Consider the following 16,223-nt stretch of genomic DNA (forward strand, 5'->3'; position numbering starts at 1 on the left):
TGCCGCGGAGAGCATCCAGCTCAGCCCACCGCTCCTGGAAAAACCACGTGCAGAGCTTCAGAAGCTGCTGGGTTAATTACTGCAAGGTAGCCGGGCTAGAGCTCACCTTTTCAGGGCTAAAACAAGACATTTCTGTAGTGTCGGGTACCAGACATGCTGCTGTCATCTCAGCACTGGTCTGGTGTCTTGGCAAGGCACAGAGTGGGGGCTCTTGGATGCAGTTTCCCCTCTGCTTGTAATGACGGGGAAGGGGAGTACGAGAGATGGGACTTGGAAACCCACCCCTGTGGGGTCTTCATTGGAGGACTCGCCTTTTGGCGAGACCCTTCTCCATGAGGAATAAGCCTTGCAAGCAGCATATGGGCATATGCTGGGGATTTTGAGGCTGGCTGTACCCATGGTGGGAGCCTGAGCTCCGCTTTCTCCAGCCCATCACCGTGGCTTCAGCCACAAAGCGGGTGGGCTTGCACAACTTGCCTGGTCTGTGCGCTGGGGAGGGCAGAGCTGCGTTACCACGCACCCCCCTCCCGCCTCTCCGCTGTTTTCTGAGTCATCTCTATCTCCCGTCCCCATCGGCGACTTTAAAATGGCTTTGAGGAATTGTACTTTCAGGTCTTTTATCATTCGATTGCAGGTCAGGGCCAGCAGCTTTTCCTGCCTGCTGGCTCTGGCTGCCAAAGTTAATACATCATGCAGCGCTGGAAATGTCACGCTGAGGCTCGGCGCAGACCGGAGGCAGGGCTTTGCGTCGGGGCGCCTGCCCTGTGCTCCCTCTGCAGCGAGACTGGCGAAATCACGAGAGGATTAATTAAATTCCTCTTCCTCGGGGGTGCAGGGTGCAGCACGCGGGGCTTTTCTGCTGCTGGGTGGGCACAGAGGGTCTGTCCCCACGGCTGTGCACAGCACCCTGCGTGTGGGACCAGCACACCAGGTACCTGCTGTGGGTGCAGCCGTGGTAGACGGGTTATGGGACTCCCCAAAAGTCCCACAGCAGGAGGTTGCTCAGCCTCAGCTGCTCATCTAGCCTACTCCCCCGTCCGCCCCCTCCCTGCTTGTAAGACTCTGAATGCAAAAGTGTCTGGATTTGGGGAATCTCATTCTCTCCCTGGGGCTGGACCGGGGTTTTGTGTTTAGTCACTCATCTTTGGAAGTTCCTGTTGGGTTTTTTTCCTGGCCAGTGAGTTCTAATCAAAGTGGGTAATTGCCTTATCCCATCTCCCCTGGAGAGGTTCACAGAGTCCTCGGCAATCATCTTCAGTTTTATACCAAGCCCCTAAAAAGCCCCACTCAAAATCAGGTTTGTCTTACCAGAGCTCAGCAGTGGCCACAAGCCAGCGGGGCAAACCCGGCCAGGCTGCGGAGCCCCGGGGGCTGGCAGGGCTGGGGAGGTGGTGGTCCCTCTCCGGGGAGGTACAGCCCTTTGGAGGGGCAGAGCAAGTGCCTTTGAAACACGAGGTAACATTCCCAGCGGCATCCTGGGCTGAGCAAAGCGTTACCCACACCCGGGGGCTGGATTGCTTCGGGGCGTGCTCCTCCAGATGCTGGGCACGGGGACACTGCGGGGCAGAAAAGGTCCCCATCCTGCCCAGGCATGGGTGCACAGGGTGATGCAGGCACGGGCTCAGGGAGGCATGTGAGGTCGGGGAAATCTTTCCCTGTCCCTCTCGCCCCTTCCCATCGGAGCCTCTTCAGCCATCCCTCGGGCTTTCCTGGTGCAGGAAAGCTAATTGGGGTGTTCTCTTCTGTCTCCCGCAGTATGAGTTTAAAGCCAAGAACATCAAGAAGAAGAAAGTGAGTCTTATCGTGTCAGTGGACGGCGTGAAGGTCATCCTGAAGAAGAAGAAGAAGGTAGGCAGCCCTGGTCCCTGGGGCAGGAGCCCTCCCCTCACCGTGCAGGGACCTTGAAGTCCTGGGAGATCATGGTGGGCTGGGAGAGGGAGGGGGATTGGCCATGGATGCGCCGAGTTCCCGTGGGGTGGCTGGGCCGGTCCTGATGAAGGTGTAGAAGGGACTCGTGGCGGCCCCGTGGGGAGGTGGGGTGGGACATCGCCGGTCCCCCGCAGGACCCAGCCCTCGGCAAAAGGTTGCAGGGGAGTGGCAGCAGAGCTGTGACAAGAGCTTCCCAGGTCTGTCCCTGGACTGTCTCTGCCCTGTCCTTGATCTCAAGGGCAGCGTCTGACGTACTCATTTTCAGCTTCTTTCATTGCAGAAAAAAGAATGGGCCTGGGACGAGAACAAAATGCTTGTCATGCACGATCCCATCTACAGGTAAGCCTGCTCGCTGAGGGGATGGAGACTCGGGTGGCTCTGCCGTGCCGTTTGCCCCGTGCCACACCAGCACCGTGCTGGGGACTGACCATGGGGAGCCACCGCCGTCCCCGCAGAGGGCAGCTCCCCTCGCTTGCCGCGCTCTCCAAAAGCCCAGCTCTCTTCCTCCATCTCACTGGCAAAAGCTGAGAGCACGGGTCCTCTGTGTCCCGGGGGAGCGGAACGGGAGCGAGGAACGGCCCCAGCCGTGCCGGGGAGGGGACGGCAGGTGCCCGAGCGAGGAGGCCAGCTCTCCGAGCAGGCAGTGAGGTTTGCTCTCCTGGGTCCCTGGAGGGCTCCCGGGCCACCAGCTCTGTCCCTGGGGTTTGAGCAGAGAAACCCGGGGGTTGAGCGTGCCGCTTTCGCAAAACGCTTGCTGCTGCTGAGTCAGCAGGCTAATTTTCCCAGCCAAGGCAAAACCACTGCCAAAAAGGTTTCTGATGGGCTGTAGCAGGGATGTGCTGCAGAGGCTGGGCATCTGCCAGCGCCCCGGGACGTGCCCTGGGAAGCGCTGACTGTGGCCTTGCCTGTCTGCACTGTGGGTAACACGTGCATTTGTAGACGATATCCTCCCCTCCTTCCCGTCCTTGCAGGATATTCTACGTCTCTCACGACTCCCAGGACCTCAAGATCTTCAGCTACATTGCCAGGGATGGGTCTAGCAATGTCTTCAGGTGCAACGTCTTCAAATCCAAGAAGAAGGTAAAGGTGCTGGGACTCGCATCCCGCCATCGCGGGGTCTCGGTGGGGCGGCAGGCGCAGGACGCCGTGGCACTGCGCTGCAGCGGGCGGCCCGGAGCACTGCGGTGAGCTGAGCTTTGGTGCCCGCGGCCGCGCTCGGAGACCCCCGAGAGCTGTGCCAGGCCGGGGAGGGCAGCGGCAGCCCAGCTAAGGTTGCGCTCCTCCTCTCCTCGCCTGCCGCAGAGCCAAGCCATGCGCATCGTCCGGACAGTGGGGCAGGCGTTCGAGGTCTGCCACAAGCTGAGCCTGCAGCACACCCAGCAGAATGCGGATGGGCAGGAGGATGGAGACAGCGAGAGGAATGAGGATGACCTGGATGTCCCAGGTATTCTGCAAGGGCGGAGGCAGGGACGGGGCGGGGGTCCTGGAGCCTGGCAGACACGGTCTGCAGTGTCACCGTCTTCCCATACCTTGCTGGCTGACACCTGCGGGGAACGGATTTGCACAGCAATCTGGCCTGTGGTGACTTGGGCTCACGCTGGGATCTTTCCCAGCAAGGAGCCTTCGCTAGGTGTTAGCCGTCATCCTCGCAGACGTCCCCCTTGCTGGGAACCCATTAGCAGTGCCCGGGACTCTGCTGGGCGCCCACGTATGCTGTGCTCGGCTGTAAACATCTCCTCGCTGCTTCCACAGAGGAGGCCCTAAGCACGGACCTTCCCCGTGTCCCGATGTCCCCCCTTTCTCAGCGCGGTGGGCAGAGGGTGCAGGGATGAACGCTCCTGGCTGGGGTCTGCTGGTCCAACCCCGTCACCCCAGGCTCTGCGGGGCCCCGGGGAGCTGCGCTGGAGGGGAGGCAGATGTTTCGCAAGAGGTTGGTCAAATGCCTCCAGTGCCCATCAGGATGCTGGGGGGTCCTGCTGCCCGTCTGCTTGTGGGCTGCCTGCCCTGCCCTGCCGTCCCTGCTGGATGCTGGGTCCCCCTCGTCCCGGCAGGAGCAGCCTGGGCTGTGCCGCAGTTTCCTGCTTGCCTCTGGAACCAGCGCTGTCAGGATGACCTAATCACTGGGCTGTCCTGGACCGCTCATTGTTTGGTTTTCCTCCACACAATGTCCCAGCCACGGTTTGCAGTTCCCTGGGGATTTCTGAGAATCCGTGGGGGTTTTTTTTTTTTATTCCCACCCCCGTAATCTCTTGTTTGCCTTTCTTTGGCTTTCTCTGTGTCTTCTGCTCTCGATGGCCCTTTTGTCCCACGTCAGGGGTTTTGGCTGCTGTTCCCCAGGTTTGGTGTACTGAGGCTGGGTGTGTTCTGGCCGCCAGCCCCGTCCCAAGCAGCAGCAGGAAGCAGAGCCGTATCACCCTGTGCCTGCTTCCCCCAGCGCTGGAGGGTGGGTGCCATGGGGGTGGTGGGGACCGACCGGTGGGCGTCGCTCGCCGTACCATGGGCGCAGCGTGGCAAGCTCCCGCTCCAAGCGGGCTGCGCTCCGCTCTGACGCCGTTTCCGCAGCCTGCCGCCTCGCCGGTGCAGAGAGGGCGGCCGCCTCGGCGGAGGAGACGGACATCGACGCTGTGGAGCTGCCGCTGCCCGGAGCCGACATCCTCGACTTCAGCCGCGGCGTGACTGACCTCGACGCCGTGGGCAAGGAGACGAGCGCCTACGCCGACACCAAGGTGCGTGGGTCCCTGCCCTCCACTCCCAGGGCACGACGCAGCCCCAGCCCCACGGCTCGGATGTGCATCCCGGGGGCCTGGGGATCAGGAGGGATTGTGCAGCATTCCCCGAGGCCAGGATCAAAGCCGGCCGCCGCCGCAGGGCTGCCCTTTGGCTCAGGGCCCGGGGCGCTCCCGGTGAGCTCTGTGCCGAGGCTCAGCTATGTGCAGCCACACGGAAAGCGTCTGGGGCAGAGCTGATTGGGATTTTTTTCCACCCCCCAAAAAAAAAAAAATTTTTTTTTTGATACAGTGGAAATTCCCCTGGGAAGCATCAGCCTTTTTGCGAATTTTCTACAAAAGTATTTGGGCTGTTGTCAAAACTGGAAAAATACCCTCTGCTAAGTTTTTCAGCACCCCCAGCAAAGTGTGCATTTGCTTTGAACGCAGCAGCTTCTTTCCTGGGTATTTTGGGGGGCTGCTCTCTGCTGCAGCCCATGTGCGCCTGGCGGCTCTCCGCAGCAAGGGGCACGGGATCACACTTTCGACGTCGGTGTTTTGCAGGGCTGCCTCCACCCTGAAGATATCCTGACAGCATCGCCCAAGATGCTGCTGCCCTCGTCTGCCCAGCTGCCCGACCTGGGGACGCCCCTCTCTGCCCACCACCAAATGCAGCTTCTCCAGCAGCTCCTGCAGCAGCAGCAGCAGCAGACACAAGTGGCTGTGGCACAGGTTCTCCCCTCCGCTCTTTCCCGGGGGCAGCGGCAGGGCTGGGGCACGCTACTGAGCCCCTCGGTGCCGCCGGAGTGTCCCCTGCCTGGAGGCAGCGTTGAAGGCAGCTCGGCGGGGCGGGCAGGCTGCCTCCAGGCAGAGATGCTCAGCTGGTGGTTGTGGGGGAAACTGGGGCACAGGGGATGGGGAGGGACCATCTCCTGGGCTGTGCAGCAAGGGGAGGGGAGTGGCAATTTAGGCAATTTACCCTGGCCCCGTCACAAAAGATGGGGTGCTTAGGTCTGCACGCCACCAGGTGTCTTGGTCCTTTGGCCCCTGCCTACTTGCCAATGCCTGGCCTCAGCGTTAGCCCCGGCCGACGGCTGCCTGGGCTCTGCAGCCGGCAGCTTGTTCTCCATGCAGGTATTTCTCCTTTAAGCAGCTCTGGCTGCTTTATCCAACTCGTTACCGTAGCTTTACTTGTTCCCTGACCCCTCGCAGAGCTCTCTGCAATTGCTCGGCTTTCTTCCCGGCCTGAGCGGTCGGCCCCAGCACCCTGTCTGTGCTTTCCCGCGGCTTTCCTCTTCTCACGTCAGAAAATCAGTATTGGTCCTCCTGGCTGAGCTGCTGCCCCGAGGGCCCAGGTGCCTTCCGGGGTCACAGGTTCGGGAAGTGGCTTTCCCCTTTGGAAGAGGGATCTGCATCCTTTATGTCTGCCCAAGTATAGCGTTGCTGCAGGCAAAGCTTGCCAGGCAGAGCCGGGTCCCTCTGTGATAGGGACTGCTCATCGTCAGTAGTTCCCAGCCTTTGTGTGCCTGCAGAGCCTTGCAGTGGCGAGTTCTTTTTCTTCCTACTTCCAGATTGAAAAAAAAAAAAAAACCCTGAAGTAGCGTAGCGCCATTTCTTGGCTGGCTCCTGTAACGGCAGCCAGTGGCCTCACCCCCTCTCTCCGAGGACCTGGACCTTCTCCCACCCAGGAGTTCTGGTGGAACTTGCATTCCAGGGTGGGAATGGGTGGTTCTTGTCCCAGGAGTTGTCACTTAACCCACTCTCTAATCCCTTCAGCGTGCGCTGTGGTGATTTTTGTATCATTGTAATTTAGTAATGAAAAAGGTGGGCCCTATCATGTCAAATGCCTTTCAGATTACTGCATGCATTCCATCAACACCTCTGTCAATGGCGCTTGTTATCTGCTCTCTACCAAGTCAATTCATCTCTGAACACGCAGTGACGGGCGCAGGCTTAGTTCTTCACTACCGAAGCCAGGAGATCCACTGTGTTGACCAGGATGTGGGCTTGGTCTATAGCTACGGGGACTATGCTGTAATTATCTCAGCCTCAAATTACTTGGCTGAGGATGAAATGCCATTTAGTTCCCTTCTAGACCAGAGACTTGCTTTTGCAAGGTGTTTCCAGATACCTGTGAAGGTCTCTTCTCTTGAATTAAGGGCAGGAGTCCTTCCTGGGTCTCGTCCCCGGGGGGTTGGTGGCACGAGCCACTGCCGCTGTGCAAGAGATGACATTTGGGCTCCGCTCGCATCTTCTCCCGGCATCACCTGAGCATCGCCTGGCCCTGCTGCGGGCGCCTGTGGTGGCGGCAGCTGCCAGCTGCGAGGAAGGATGACTTCCAGGCTGACGCTCCCAGCGCTGAGCTTTGGCACCCGCTTAGCGTTTAAACGTGATTCCACCTCTGCCAGCTCGACTTGGGGTCTCAGCTTCACCCTCCAGCGCCTGGCAGAGGGTCCCCGTCCCACCGCGCTGCTGTGCCCCGCTGTCCCGCCGCTGGCGGGAGGAGGAGGTGGCCGCGGCTCTGCGGCAGTGCTGTGGGGTGTCTCACCTGGCTGGGGGCCCGCAGGCAAACGAAAAGGGCTCTGTCTGCTCAAAGCTATTGCACCCCTTGCCCTTGCTCTGGCTTCACGGACGGTTGCGAGTCCCAGCCCCTTGCCTGCCCTCCTGCCCTCCCCGAGCTCATGGCGCTTCAACGCTGCTCTGCCAAGGGCGCTGCTCTGCCAAGGGCACTGCCCCGCCGCCTTGCTGGCTGCGTCGGGCAGCTGGGGACGAAGCAGGCAGCACCTGCCCGCCAGCAGACCCGCCGCCGCCTCCTGCTACCCATCCGGGAGGGCAGTGGCCCCCGGCTGTGCTACTTTTGGGCCCTGCGGCCGCAGCAGCAGCTCGCAGCTTCGGCAGGCTACGGAGAGCTGGCCGCTCTTCCCCAAGGTCACTTTCTAGGCCGAGGTAAAACTCTTTTTTTTCTGTGGTGGAGGGTTTTTTGGTGTTTGGTTTTTCATTGTTTGGTTTTAGATCCGTGCTTTCCTGGTTCCCCACGAGCCTGGCTGGCTCAGTCCTTGCCGGAGAGAGGAGTGCTTGTAGGAGCAGTGGGCGGGTGGCAGGAGGGGTGCTGAGCCCCCGGGTGGCTCTCACTGCTGTCCCCGTGTCCAGGGTGTGCTCCCGGGGCTCTCCTGGCTCCAGCTCAGATCAGAGAGCTGCCCCTGGGCAGGGGCTTCTGGCTGGTCTCGTCCAGCAGCATCCCACCCTCCCTGGGATGCGGTGCTGCCGATGTAGACGCTTGCACATGGATAGTTGTGCTGAAATCAATGGGACGTGCCATGGGCTAACGTCCAGGCATTGCTTCCCAGGGCCAGAATGGGCGGCCAGCTCGTGTCCCCAGAGCCACCATGTCTCAGCAGCGCTCTGCCGTCTGCGCTGCGCCAGGCATGTCGTGGCTGTCGCAGCCGGAGCCGCCTGCAGCTCCAGGGCAGCTCTGATGCTCCAGCCCCTGCTAGCGACAGACGCCGCTGGCAGGACCCTGACTTGTGCAAAACACCGTCTCTGGGAAACCTGCCTGGAAAGACAGCTCAGGCGGGGCCGGCTCGCGGCGCGTGGCTGCACCCCCGTGCAGCCGCAGCACCATCCAGTCGGTTGAGCGTGTCTTCTCTTCCGCATCCATCTGGCTTCCTCCTGGTCTGCCCTTTCCTCCTGCACTGGGGGCACACGTGCGTGACTGACGGTTCGGTCAGCACCACCTCCCTTAGTCTCAGGCTTTTCTATCAGAGAGACCAGGGGACCATGCGCTGGGCTTGCCACCTGCCCCAGCTCTCCTCATCACGTCTGTGGGTACCCGCAGGGCACGGCTTCTTCATCAGATCATTTGGTGGGATGCTGGAGAGCCCGGATAGAGGAGCAGGGATAGCTGGAGTTGAAGTTCCCAGCCCCTGAGCAGCGTCTCTCACGCTCTCCTGTCACACAGGTCCACTTGCTGAAGGACCAGCTGGCTGCTGAGGCAGCGGCGCGGCTGGAGGCCCAGGCTCGCGTGCACCAGCTCCTGCTCCAGAACAAGGACTTGCTGCAGCACATCTCGCTCCTGGTCAAGCAGGTGCAGGAGCTGGAGCTGAAGCTGGCAGGGAACACCACCAGTAAGTGCTCCTGCCCCTTCCTCTCCCCTCGCAGCTAGCCGGGTCTGTGGAGGACATGCATGTGGGTGTTTCCCTTGAGGTTTTTGTGCGTTTCCAGTGGTTTTGTGTAGGGGAATATTAGTGCCCTTCTGGCCTGGCTTGTGTGTATGCAGCAGGGAGCTTGCGTGCAGTGTGGGAAGGGGCGTGGGGAGGGCTGTGTGGACAGGCAGTCACATAACTCCATCAGCTATATGTCCACTTTCCCTGGTGGCTGCGTGCTCTAGGCCAGCTCCTTACCTGCCCAAGAGCCCCTCCTTGACCTTCGTCTCCAGCAGATGTGGCCATCGGGTCCCTGCAGGAGCTGGGGTGGGAGACAGATAACTTCTTATCCTGCAAAACTGGCTCTTTGTTGGCCAGCAGCGGCTCCTGGCACCAGTGACATCAAACGAGCCTCTCTAAATGGTGGTGGTGGGGAGGTTGACACCCAAATGTCCCAGACCGACCTTCTCTGGCCAGGCTGCAGCCAGCCGTGGTGGCTGGGGGACACCCAGGCAAGCCGTGGTGGCACTGCCTGCCTCTCAGCCGTGCCCCTCTCTTGCAGCAGGCTCCCAGGACAGTCTGCTGGAGATCACCTTCCGCTCCAACGTCCTGCCCGTCCTCTGCGACCCGACCACCCCGCAGCCCGAGGACACCCACCCGCCGCCACTGGGCCCTGGCTCAGGCTTCCCCAGCGCCCTGGGCAGCCCCATAGGTAGGAACGACTGTCTAGTGAAGCTGGAGTGCTACCGCTTTCTGCCGGACTCGGGGCCGCCCGCCCCGGAGCCGGCGCTGGGCAGCCTGGAGCTCATCAAATTCCGCGAGTCGGGCATCGCCTCCGAGTACGAGTCCAACACGGACGAGAGCGAGGAGCGCGACTCCTGGTCCCAGGAGGAACCGCTGCGCCTGCTCCACGTCCAGCCCAGGCAGGACCTGGGCGACAGCCTGGAGGACGAGATTGCGGTGTAGGGGTCGGCAGGAGGTGGTGCGGAGCAGCCGGGAGCTGGCGTGGGCCCTGGCCGTAGCCCCCCGGCCCTGGCAGGGACAGGACAGCCCGGAGGGAGAGGGAATGGAGGAGGGAGCCTGAGGCTTCCAGCACAGGGCCGGGAGGTGTGCGGAGGTGAGGACGGAGCCGTGCCATGCTCCAGCGTGCATGGGCTTGTGTGCTGAGCTGGGGCATCCCCTCTTCGCATCGGGCAGCGAGCTGGCAGCTGCTTGTGCTACCCCCCGGTCCCCAGCCCGCCGCAAGCTGTGTTTCGAGGTCAGGCAGAAGCAAGGGGCTCCCTCCGGATGCTGCCGGAGTAGCCACTGCTGCTGGTGGTGCTGCAGGGGGGAGCAGTAAAGCAGACGAAGGTTTTTGTTGGGGGAATGGGGGAACTGGCACAGGGCAGTGAGCAGGGACAAGAGGGACCGAGGAGCCAGTGCGGGGCAGTGAGCAGGGACAGAGCTGCTGGCGGGGGCTCTGTCACTCCGCGTGGTGCCCAGGGTGGGAGATGGGGCCAGGGCCGGGCTAGCAGGGCGCTCAGGGGTGGTGACAGCGCGGGTGTGCGAGAGCTGAGGCGGCGAAGGGCAGTGGGGACGGGTCTGGGAAGGAGCTGAAGGAGTGAGAGGTGGCTGGGTGCAGGCAGCTCCTGGCAGAGTGCTGGTGTTTGTGGCACTTCCAGGGCAGGGTTTGTCCCTGCCTGAGGCCGGTGCAGGGCGTGCGGGCACTGCAGAGAGGAAGGCACGGCTCGGCAAGGAGCAGGGAGCCAGGGCACGCAGCACGGGGCTGTGGGGTGTCCTTCCCTCGTTGCCCGGTCCTTGGGCTCCTCAGCATGGTTGTCAGGTTTCAAAGCCTTTCTGGTGCTCTTAAGTCACATTTTTCAAGCACTTCCCTGCACCCACCATCACCACAAACTCCGTGCTTTGCTTTATAGACAAACCCTCCCATTTCCAAGCAGTCTCTTCCCTTGGACCAGGGCTGGCATCGGCCATGTACAGGGATGGGCACGCTTGCTTGCTGCTCCTCAGTGGGGAGCAAACTGCTGGTGTCTGCAGATGGGCTCCTTCGTGCCTCTGGTTTGCACCCTCCAGAAAAGTGAATCCAAGATCTCAGGATCCCCCACCAGACCCGTGGCATCTGTGGGAGCCTCCAAGGGATCCAGAGCTTGCCTCTTTTCTGCAAGCACATTTATCAGCTGCCGGTTGCTGCAGCCTCTAACAGGCCATGGCTGAAGGGGTGTGAGCCAGAGTCCTGATGTCCCCCCTGCTCCTTGTGGAAACACTTAACAAGGTGGGATTGGCACAGTTGTCTTCCCCCTCATCCACCCTCCTATCCTGCTTCTGCTTCGCTTTGTTGCTTCCCTCCGCTCGTGCCTTCACCAGCTCTGTCTCTGCTAGACCTGCCTGCACCTAACCCCTAGCTGAGCATCTCCCGGGCACAAGCTCTTGCTCTCCTTCCAGCCTGGCTGCTGAGGAAGGTCCATTGCTTCTTTGTGCCCCCGTTCCCCTTGGGTCTGAGGGCTGCTGAGGAGTGAGGTGTGGGTGAGACCCCCGGGGTCGGCACGAGCTGTGCTATGCGCCCTCCGCCGCGGGAGGAGCCACGTGAGGAGCTAGAGTCCTAGCGGGAAGGAAGGCCATGTTTCTGTGTCCCCAGCAAGTGGCCTGGTGTCCAGGGGAGCCCCTGCACCGGCCACAGAGCGGGCAGAGTGGGAGCAGGTGCTGGCTGGGACCGGGGTGCTCCTGTCCCCTGGCCACCAACGCCTCCGTATGCCCTGTGCCGCACCGCTGCGGGCACAGCGGTGTGCCAGCCCCTCTGCTGGGGACCCCGGCATCCCACTGCCAGCTCGCAGCGCTTGGAGGTGAAAGCACAGGGCGTGAGGCTGGTCCCACCAGGAGGGAGAGGTGGGGATGGCAGCACACACAGTACATGGCACAGGCAGGGTAGAGATGCGTGGGTGAGCTCGGAGAGGGATTTCCATGTGGGCAGACAGACTGTGCGGGAGAGGGGCTGGTAGGAGGTCGGCCATACGCGCGGGGCAGAGGAAGGGAGAGCCTGGGAGGAGCAGCAGCGGGCAGGAGGTCTGCTGCAGGCTGGGCTGCCGCAGAAAGCAGGCAGGGCTGAACCATCTCCCCAGGCCACTGCTCCTGCCCGTCCCTGCTGTGCAGGCGCAGCCCAGGCAGTGCCCTGCGAGGAGCTGTTGGGTCCAGCTGCGGGCTCGGGCTCCTGCCCGGCACTCTACCCCTGGGGGATGGTGGCGGGTGCCCCGTGGGCTGAGGGGGTGCTGCCGGAGCCAGACGGGACCCTGCCAGCGTCCCGCCATGCCGCAGGTGTACATGTGTAAATGATCCTCCTCCTAACTCAGTGCTGCCTCCAAGACGCCTCTTTAGCCTCCTACTTTTGTTATGGACCTTGACTGAGGATTTATAGCTATATTTTTTGTCCTTCCTTTTCCTACAACTGTCGTGTTACTAACTGTTGACTCAATCTATCTGGGAAACCAACCTGTCAATGTAAGTGCACTTAACCTTTGGGTGTTGTCATTAGTCGACTGGCTTTTGCTAAATAAATCTTTCTATTTCTCAAGACTTTCTGTTGTCTGTTCCTTCTCCCTGACTCTCTTTCTTTCTGGACTTCTCTCCCGCTCCACACTGGGAATCTGCACCGGTGGTGGCATCCCTTGGCCTTGCACAAGACCCCCTCCAACCTAAGCATCCTCCCCTGCGGGACGCTTGCTTGTGGTGCAAGTGGTGCCAGCCGTGAAAGCGAGGTGCCCCAAATGGGAGTAGAGGGGCTTCAGCCTGCCCCTTCAGCCACTGCGCAGCGCAGGCTCGTCTCAGGGCTGACCTGACAGCTCAAGGGTGCCAGGGCGTTCCCAGCATCTGCAGAGCTCTCCGCAGAGATGCTAAGCAGCGCTTTCAGGGGCTCGGGAGATTTTTGGCTGCTGGGGAAGGAAAAGTCGGGAAGAGCTTCTCTTAAAGGGTGTCGGAAGTGTTGTGTAGGCAAGAGCAGCAGGCAGACAGACCCGGCTGTTCCTAAAACAATTTATTCTGCTGCTGGCAGAAGCGATGGAGCAGTGCCCTCCCGTGGCGGCTGCCCCGCTGGCGGGGCTACCCCGGCACCCTGGGGGCTGCACCCTTCTGCTCCTTGTGCTCCTTCTCCCACAGGGCCTTGAGCCTGCGGTAGTACACCTTGCAGCTGTAGCCCTCCTGGGAGCTGTGCTGGATGTGGGTCTTGACCGACCACAGCGTGGGGAAGACGCGGCAGCATGACATGCACTGGTAGCCACTCTGGGGTTCCGGCTGCCACTGGGAAGCGGTGAGGATGTCCCGGACCGTGATGCTGGCTCTGCCGCTGTCCTGCCTGTCTCTCTCAGGGGACCAGGGCTTGTCCGAGGAGCCAGAGGAGGAGCAGACGATCTCCGAGAAGTCATCGGGCTCCTCGGGCTCCTGGGCTCTGGCAGGCAGGCTGGAGGACAGGCTGCCCAGGTGCTGCTGGGCGGCTCCTTTGGTGGACATGAAGTAGCTGTAGGGCGAGAACCAGGGCCGGTAGATGGTGCAGGTGTGGGCAGGGATCTCGCTGCCCGGCGGGGCTGCGGGGCCGCAGGCTGTGGAGAAAAGGGTCTGCAGTGAGTCAGGGGATCCTGCAAGAGCCTGGCCCCTCGGGGCTTGGAGTGGTGCTGGGGACCCTTCCTGTCTCCATGGGATGCAGAGGTGGCTGGTCTTAGTACGCCGCCCTGGCCTGGAGGGTACCATCCCTCAACCCACAGGATGCCGGGGTAGAGATAGGTACGGGGTGCTGGCAGGCACCGGGGCACCGGCACAGCACAAGGCTCACCCAGCAGCCCACTGGAGCCGTCCCATGGAGAGCTGCTCTGGCGTGGGGGCAGCAAGGGGGGCTGAGCTGGTGCTCACGGGGGCAGTGCCCACAGCTTTGAGGATTCCTTCTGGGAAGACATGAGGGAGAAACTGGCGTAGCTCAGAGGTGGGGTGTGACTGCAGGACCCCCCCAGGTCCCCAGACGGCACCCACTGCCCTGGGTGTTCCCAGTCCCCTTCTCCCACCCGCGCAGGAGGACATGCCCAGCTGAGCGGTGCCGCGGCCATGCCTGGGGGTGCGAGGCAGACCCCTCCCCACAGGCCGTGCTGGCTGCCTGCACCCCCCGCCTGGCCGCAGCTGGCAGGCACCAGGCTCACCAGGCAGGCTGGCGGGGCACGGGGCCTCCAGGCTTCTTGTCCTGGTGCTGCAGGGCATGGCCCCGATGGAAATGGTGGGCAGGACAAAGCCCTCCATCGCCTAGCCAGTGTGTGGCTCCTGCGCTGTGGTACCCACACCATCATCAGCTGACATCACAAAGCGCTGATGTCACATGCGTGTAGGGATGCTCCTGGACAGTGGGGTCAGTCCCTGGGGTCTCTGGGGAGCTTGGCCAGTGCAAGGGAACAGCCAGCCTGGGCTGGAGAGGGAGCCTTGGTGGGGTGGGCCATGCAGAGCTCAGGCTGTGGGTGCCCCCAGAGAAGCCCTGCTGCTTCGTGGGTGCCTGGCTGATAAGGGACCCACATAAGTCCCCTCTCCATGGGCAGCGTAGCAGGTCTGGGCGGGGGGTCAGCAGTGCACCTTGCTCAGCAGCGTGGAAAGGACAGGCCCACTGTCCCCTTGCCATTCCCTTGGTAAATCCTCTCTCTCTCTCTTTCTTTCCACAACCTGCTTCCCAAGTCGCTTGGTGTCAGGTAAGAGACGCTCTCGGTGTGTTGGCAGTGCCAGTGTGGAGCCCTGGGCTCGCTGCTACCCTGTCTCACCCTATGCTGTCCCCGCTGCACGCACTGCACTGTGCAGCCCTGGCATGGCCAGGCTGCCCACAGCCTCTGCAAGGTGGCAGGAGCCACCTCCCTGTTCCCCACATTGTGTCCCACAGGCTGCTATGTTGGGAGCCGGCAGGCAGCTCTGGGACGTGCCGTCCCTGCCAGGGTCCCCCCTCCAGCCCGGCTCACGCCCCCTCTCTGTTCCTTTTCCCCTTCCAGTGGACCAGAGCATGTTTAAGAACGCCAGCGCCAGCACGGCACCCACCCCGTGGCCACAGCACGTCCCCGCTGCGGTGGGCACCCCGCTGCAGCCCTCCCGCCCCGCCGGCAGCCAGCATCTCCGCAACCTGGGCAAGGCCATGGGGGCCAAGGTGAATGACCTCCTGCGCCGCAAGGAGCCGGCCAGCCTCCCCAGCGTGGGCGTGATGGAGGTGAACGCCAGTGCCGGGGCCATGCTGGGCACCGGACAGCCAGTCAGCGAGGACGGGTGAGTGTCCCCATGGCGTGAACCCTGTGGCGGGGCCATTGGTTGCAGGAGAGGCCCCAGCGTGGGGCTGCATGTTGTTGCTCCTCTGTGCCTGCAGGGCTGTGGGGCTGGACACCTTTCCCCGACTGGACCCCCCGCCCCCTGTCACCAAGAAGCGGACACCGCGCGCCCTGAAGACCCCGCAGGACATGCTCATCGCGCCGCAGCCGGCAGGGACCAGCCCCAGGAGCAGCACAGAAGAGCCCCTCGAACTGCCCACTGCCCACCCAGACCCTGCAGAGGAGTGGCTGGGGACGAGGGACCCATCCCCTCCACAATGCCCTGGGGTCCCCAGCATGACGGGCACCCCAGAGCCGAGTGGGGACCAGTCCACCGGCACCCTCCCTGTGCCCGACCTCATCCATAAGGGCAGCCTGGAGAGCCAGTGGCGAGTGGGTGAGAAGGCCACTGAGACCTCACTCCACACAGAGAAACCTGCCCGGAGACCAGGGCTGGAGCGTGAGCTACCAGGGAGCACGGGGCGGCCGGAGCCATGCACCCCTGGCCGGGAGGTGGAGGGGCCCCATCCTGACCTGCTGTCCTTTGAGTAACAGCAAGGGAGCTGCAACGGGGGCATGGTGGGGGCTGGCTCTCCCAAACACATCTCTTGCTGCCATTTCCTGGTTTTGAAGGAAAAAAGAGAGTGGGAGCCCTAGGGTGGCAGGAGCCATTGCTGCCCCAGCGTGGGGTGTAAGAAGCCACGAACACCCCGTTTCTCCCCACATTCCCAGGAGGGGCACAGCCAGTCCTGCCATGGCTTCTGCAGCCCCATCCCGGGCCTGTTCACTTGCCATTGCAAAGCTCCCATCCCACCAAGTTGCCACCATCCTGTCTGCAGCCAGGGGCCATGCTGAGCTGGGGACCGAGGATGGGCTTGCTTAGCAGCCTAGGTCCTCATGCACTGGTGCAGAAATGCCAGCCTGTCCCCAACCCTGTCACCTGTGCTGGGGTGAGTGTCCCACAGCATCTCCCACGGTTTCCCACATCTGGGCTGGCAGCCCCAGCCTGGAGCATGTCCCAGCTCACATGGATGTGCTTGCTGAGATACCCCATTGTGGTGTGCCAGCGCATTCACCCAGACTTAGCGCCTGGTGCCAGGGAGACGGGATGGCAGATGTCTCCAAGGCCTTCTCCAGGTTCCAGC

General features: G+C 62.2%; 3 protein-coding genes across 6 annotated transcripts in view; 2 read left to right on the forward strand and 1 right to left on the reverse strand.

Annotated features, from left to right (window-relative positions):
• The window catches only part of NOS1AP (nitric oxide synthase 1 adaptor protein), a gene marked incomplete at both ends in the record, with an annotated part of 37,845 nt that extends 28,103 nt beyond the window's left edge, over window positions 1-9,742 (forward strand). Inside the window, 8 exons of one of the 4 annotated variants that reach the window (XM_082002691.1) lie at window positions 1,756-1,848; window positions 2,195-2,268; window positions 2,901-3,009; window positions 3,232-3,373; window positions 4,492-4,655; window positions 5,199-5,366; window positions 8,593-8,758; window positions 9,339-9,742. In XM_082002691.1, the coding sequence (XP_081858817.1) occupies window positions 1,756-1,848; window positions 2,195-2,268; window positions 2,901-3,009; window positions 3,232-3,373; window positions 4,492-4,655; window positions 5,199-5,366; window positions 8,593-8,758; window positions 9,339-9,742 (1,320 nt within the window). Of the gene's footprint in view, window positions 1-1,755; window positions 1,849-2,194; window positions 2,269-2,900; window positions 3,010-3,231; window positions 3,374-4,491; window positions 4,656-5,156; window positions 5,367-8,592; window positions 8,759-9,338 lie in introns of all 4 variants that reach the window. The other 3 variants (XM_082002693.1, XM_082002690.1, XM_082002692.1) reach the window with 3 other exon arrangements.
• A 3,120-nt stretch (window positions 9,743-12,862) lies between these two features.
• SPATA46 (spermatogenesis associated 46) lies at window positions 12,863-14,044 on the reverse strand (the record flags this gene model as incomplete). The annotated part of the gene is made up of 2 exons (XM_082002741.1): window positions 12,863-13,359; window positions 13,948-14,044. 2 exons carry the CDS (start codon window positions 14,042-14,044, stop codon window positions 12,863-12,865), a joined length of 594 nt encoding a protein of 197 aa, XP_081858867.1.
• Window positions 14,045-14,571: 527 nt separating this feature from the next.
• Window positions 14,572-15,630, forward strand: LOC309407220 (uncharacterized protein C1orf226; the record flags this gene model as incomplete). Its single annotated transcript, XM_082002694.1, has 2 exons — window positions 14,572-15,040; window positions 15,138-15,630. The coding sequence occupies exons 1-2, from the start codon at window positions 14,595-14,597 to the stop codon at window positions 15,628-15,630; spliced, it is 939 nt and encodes a 312-aa protein (XP_081858820.1). The 5' UTR covers window positions 14,572-14,594.
• Window positions 15,631-16,223: the final 593 nt, after the last annotated feature.

This window comes from Phaethon aethereus, assembly GCF_964289735.1.
Source record: "Phaethon aethereus genome assembly, chromosome: 8".
Taxonomy (NCBI): Eukaryota; Metazoa; Chordata; class Aves; order Phaethontiformes; family Phaethontidae; genus Phaethon; species Phaethon aethereus.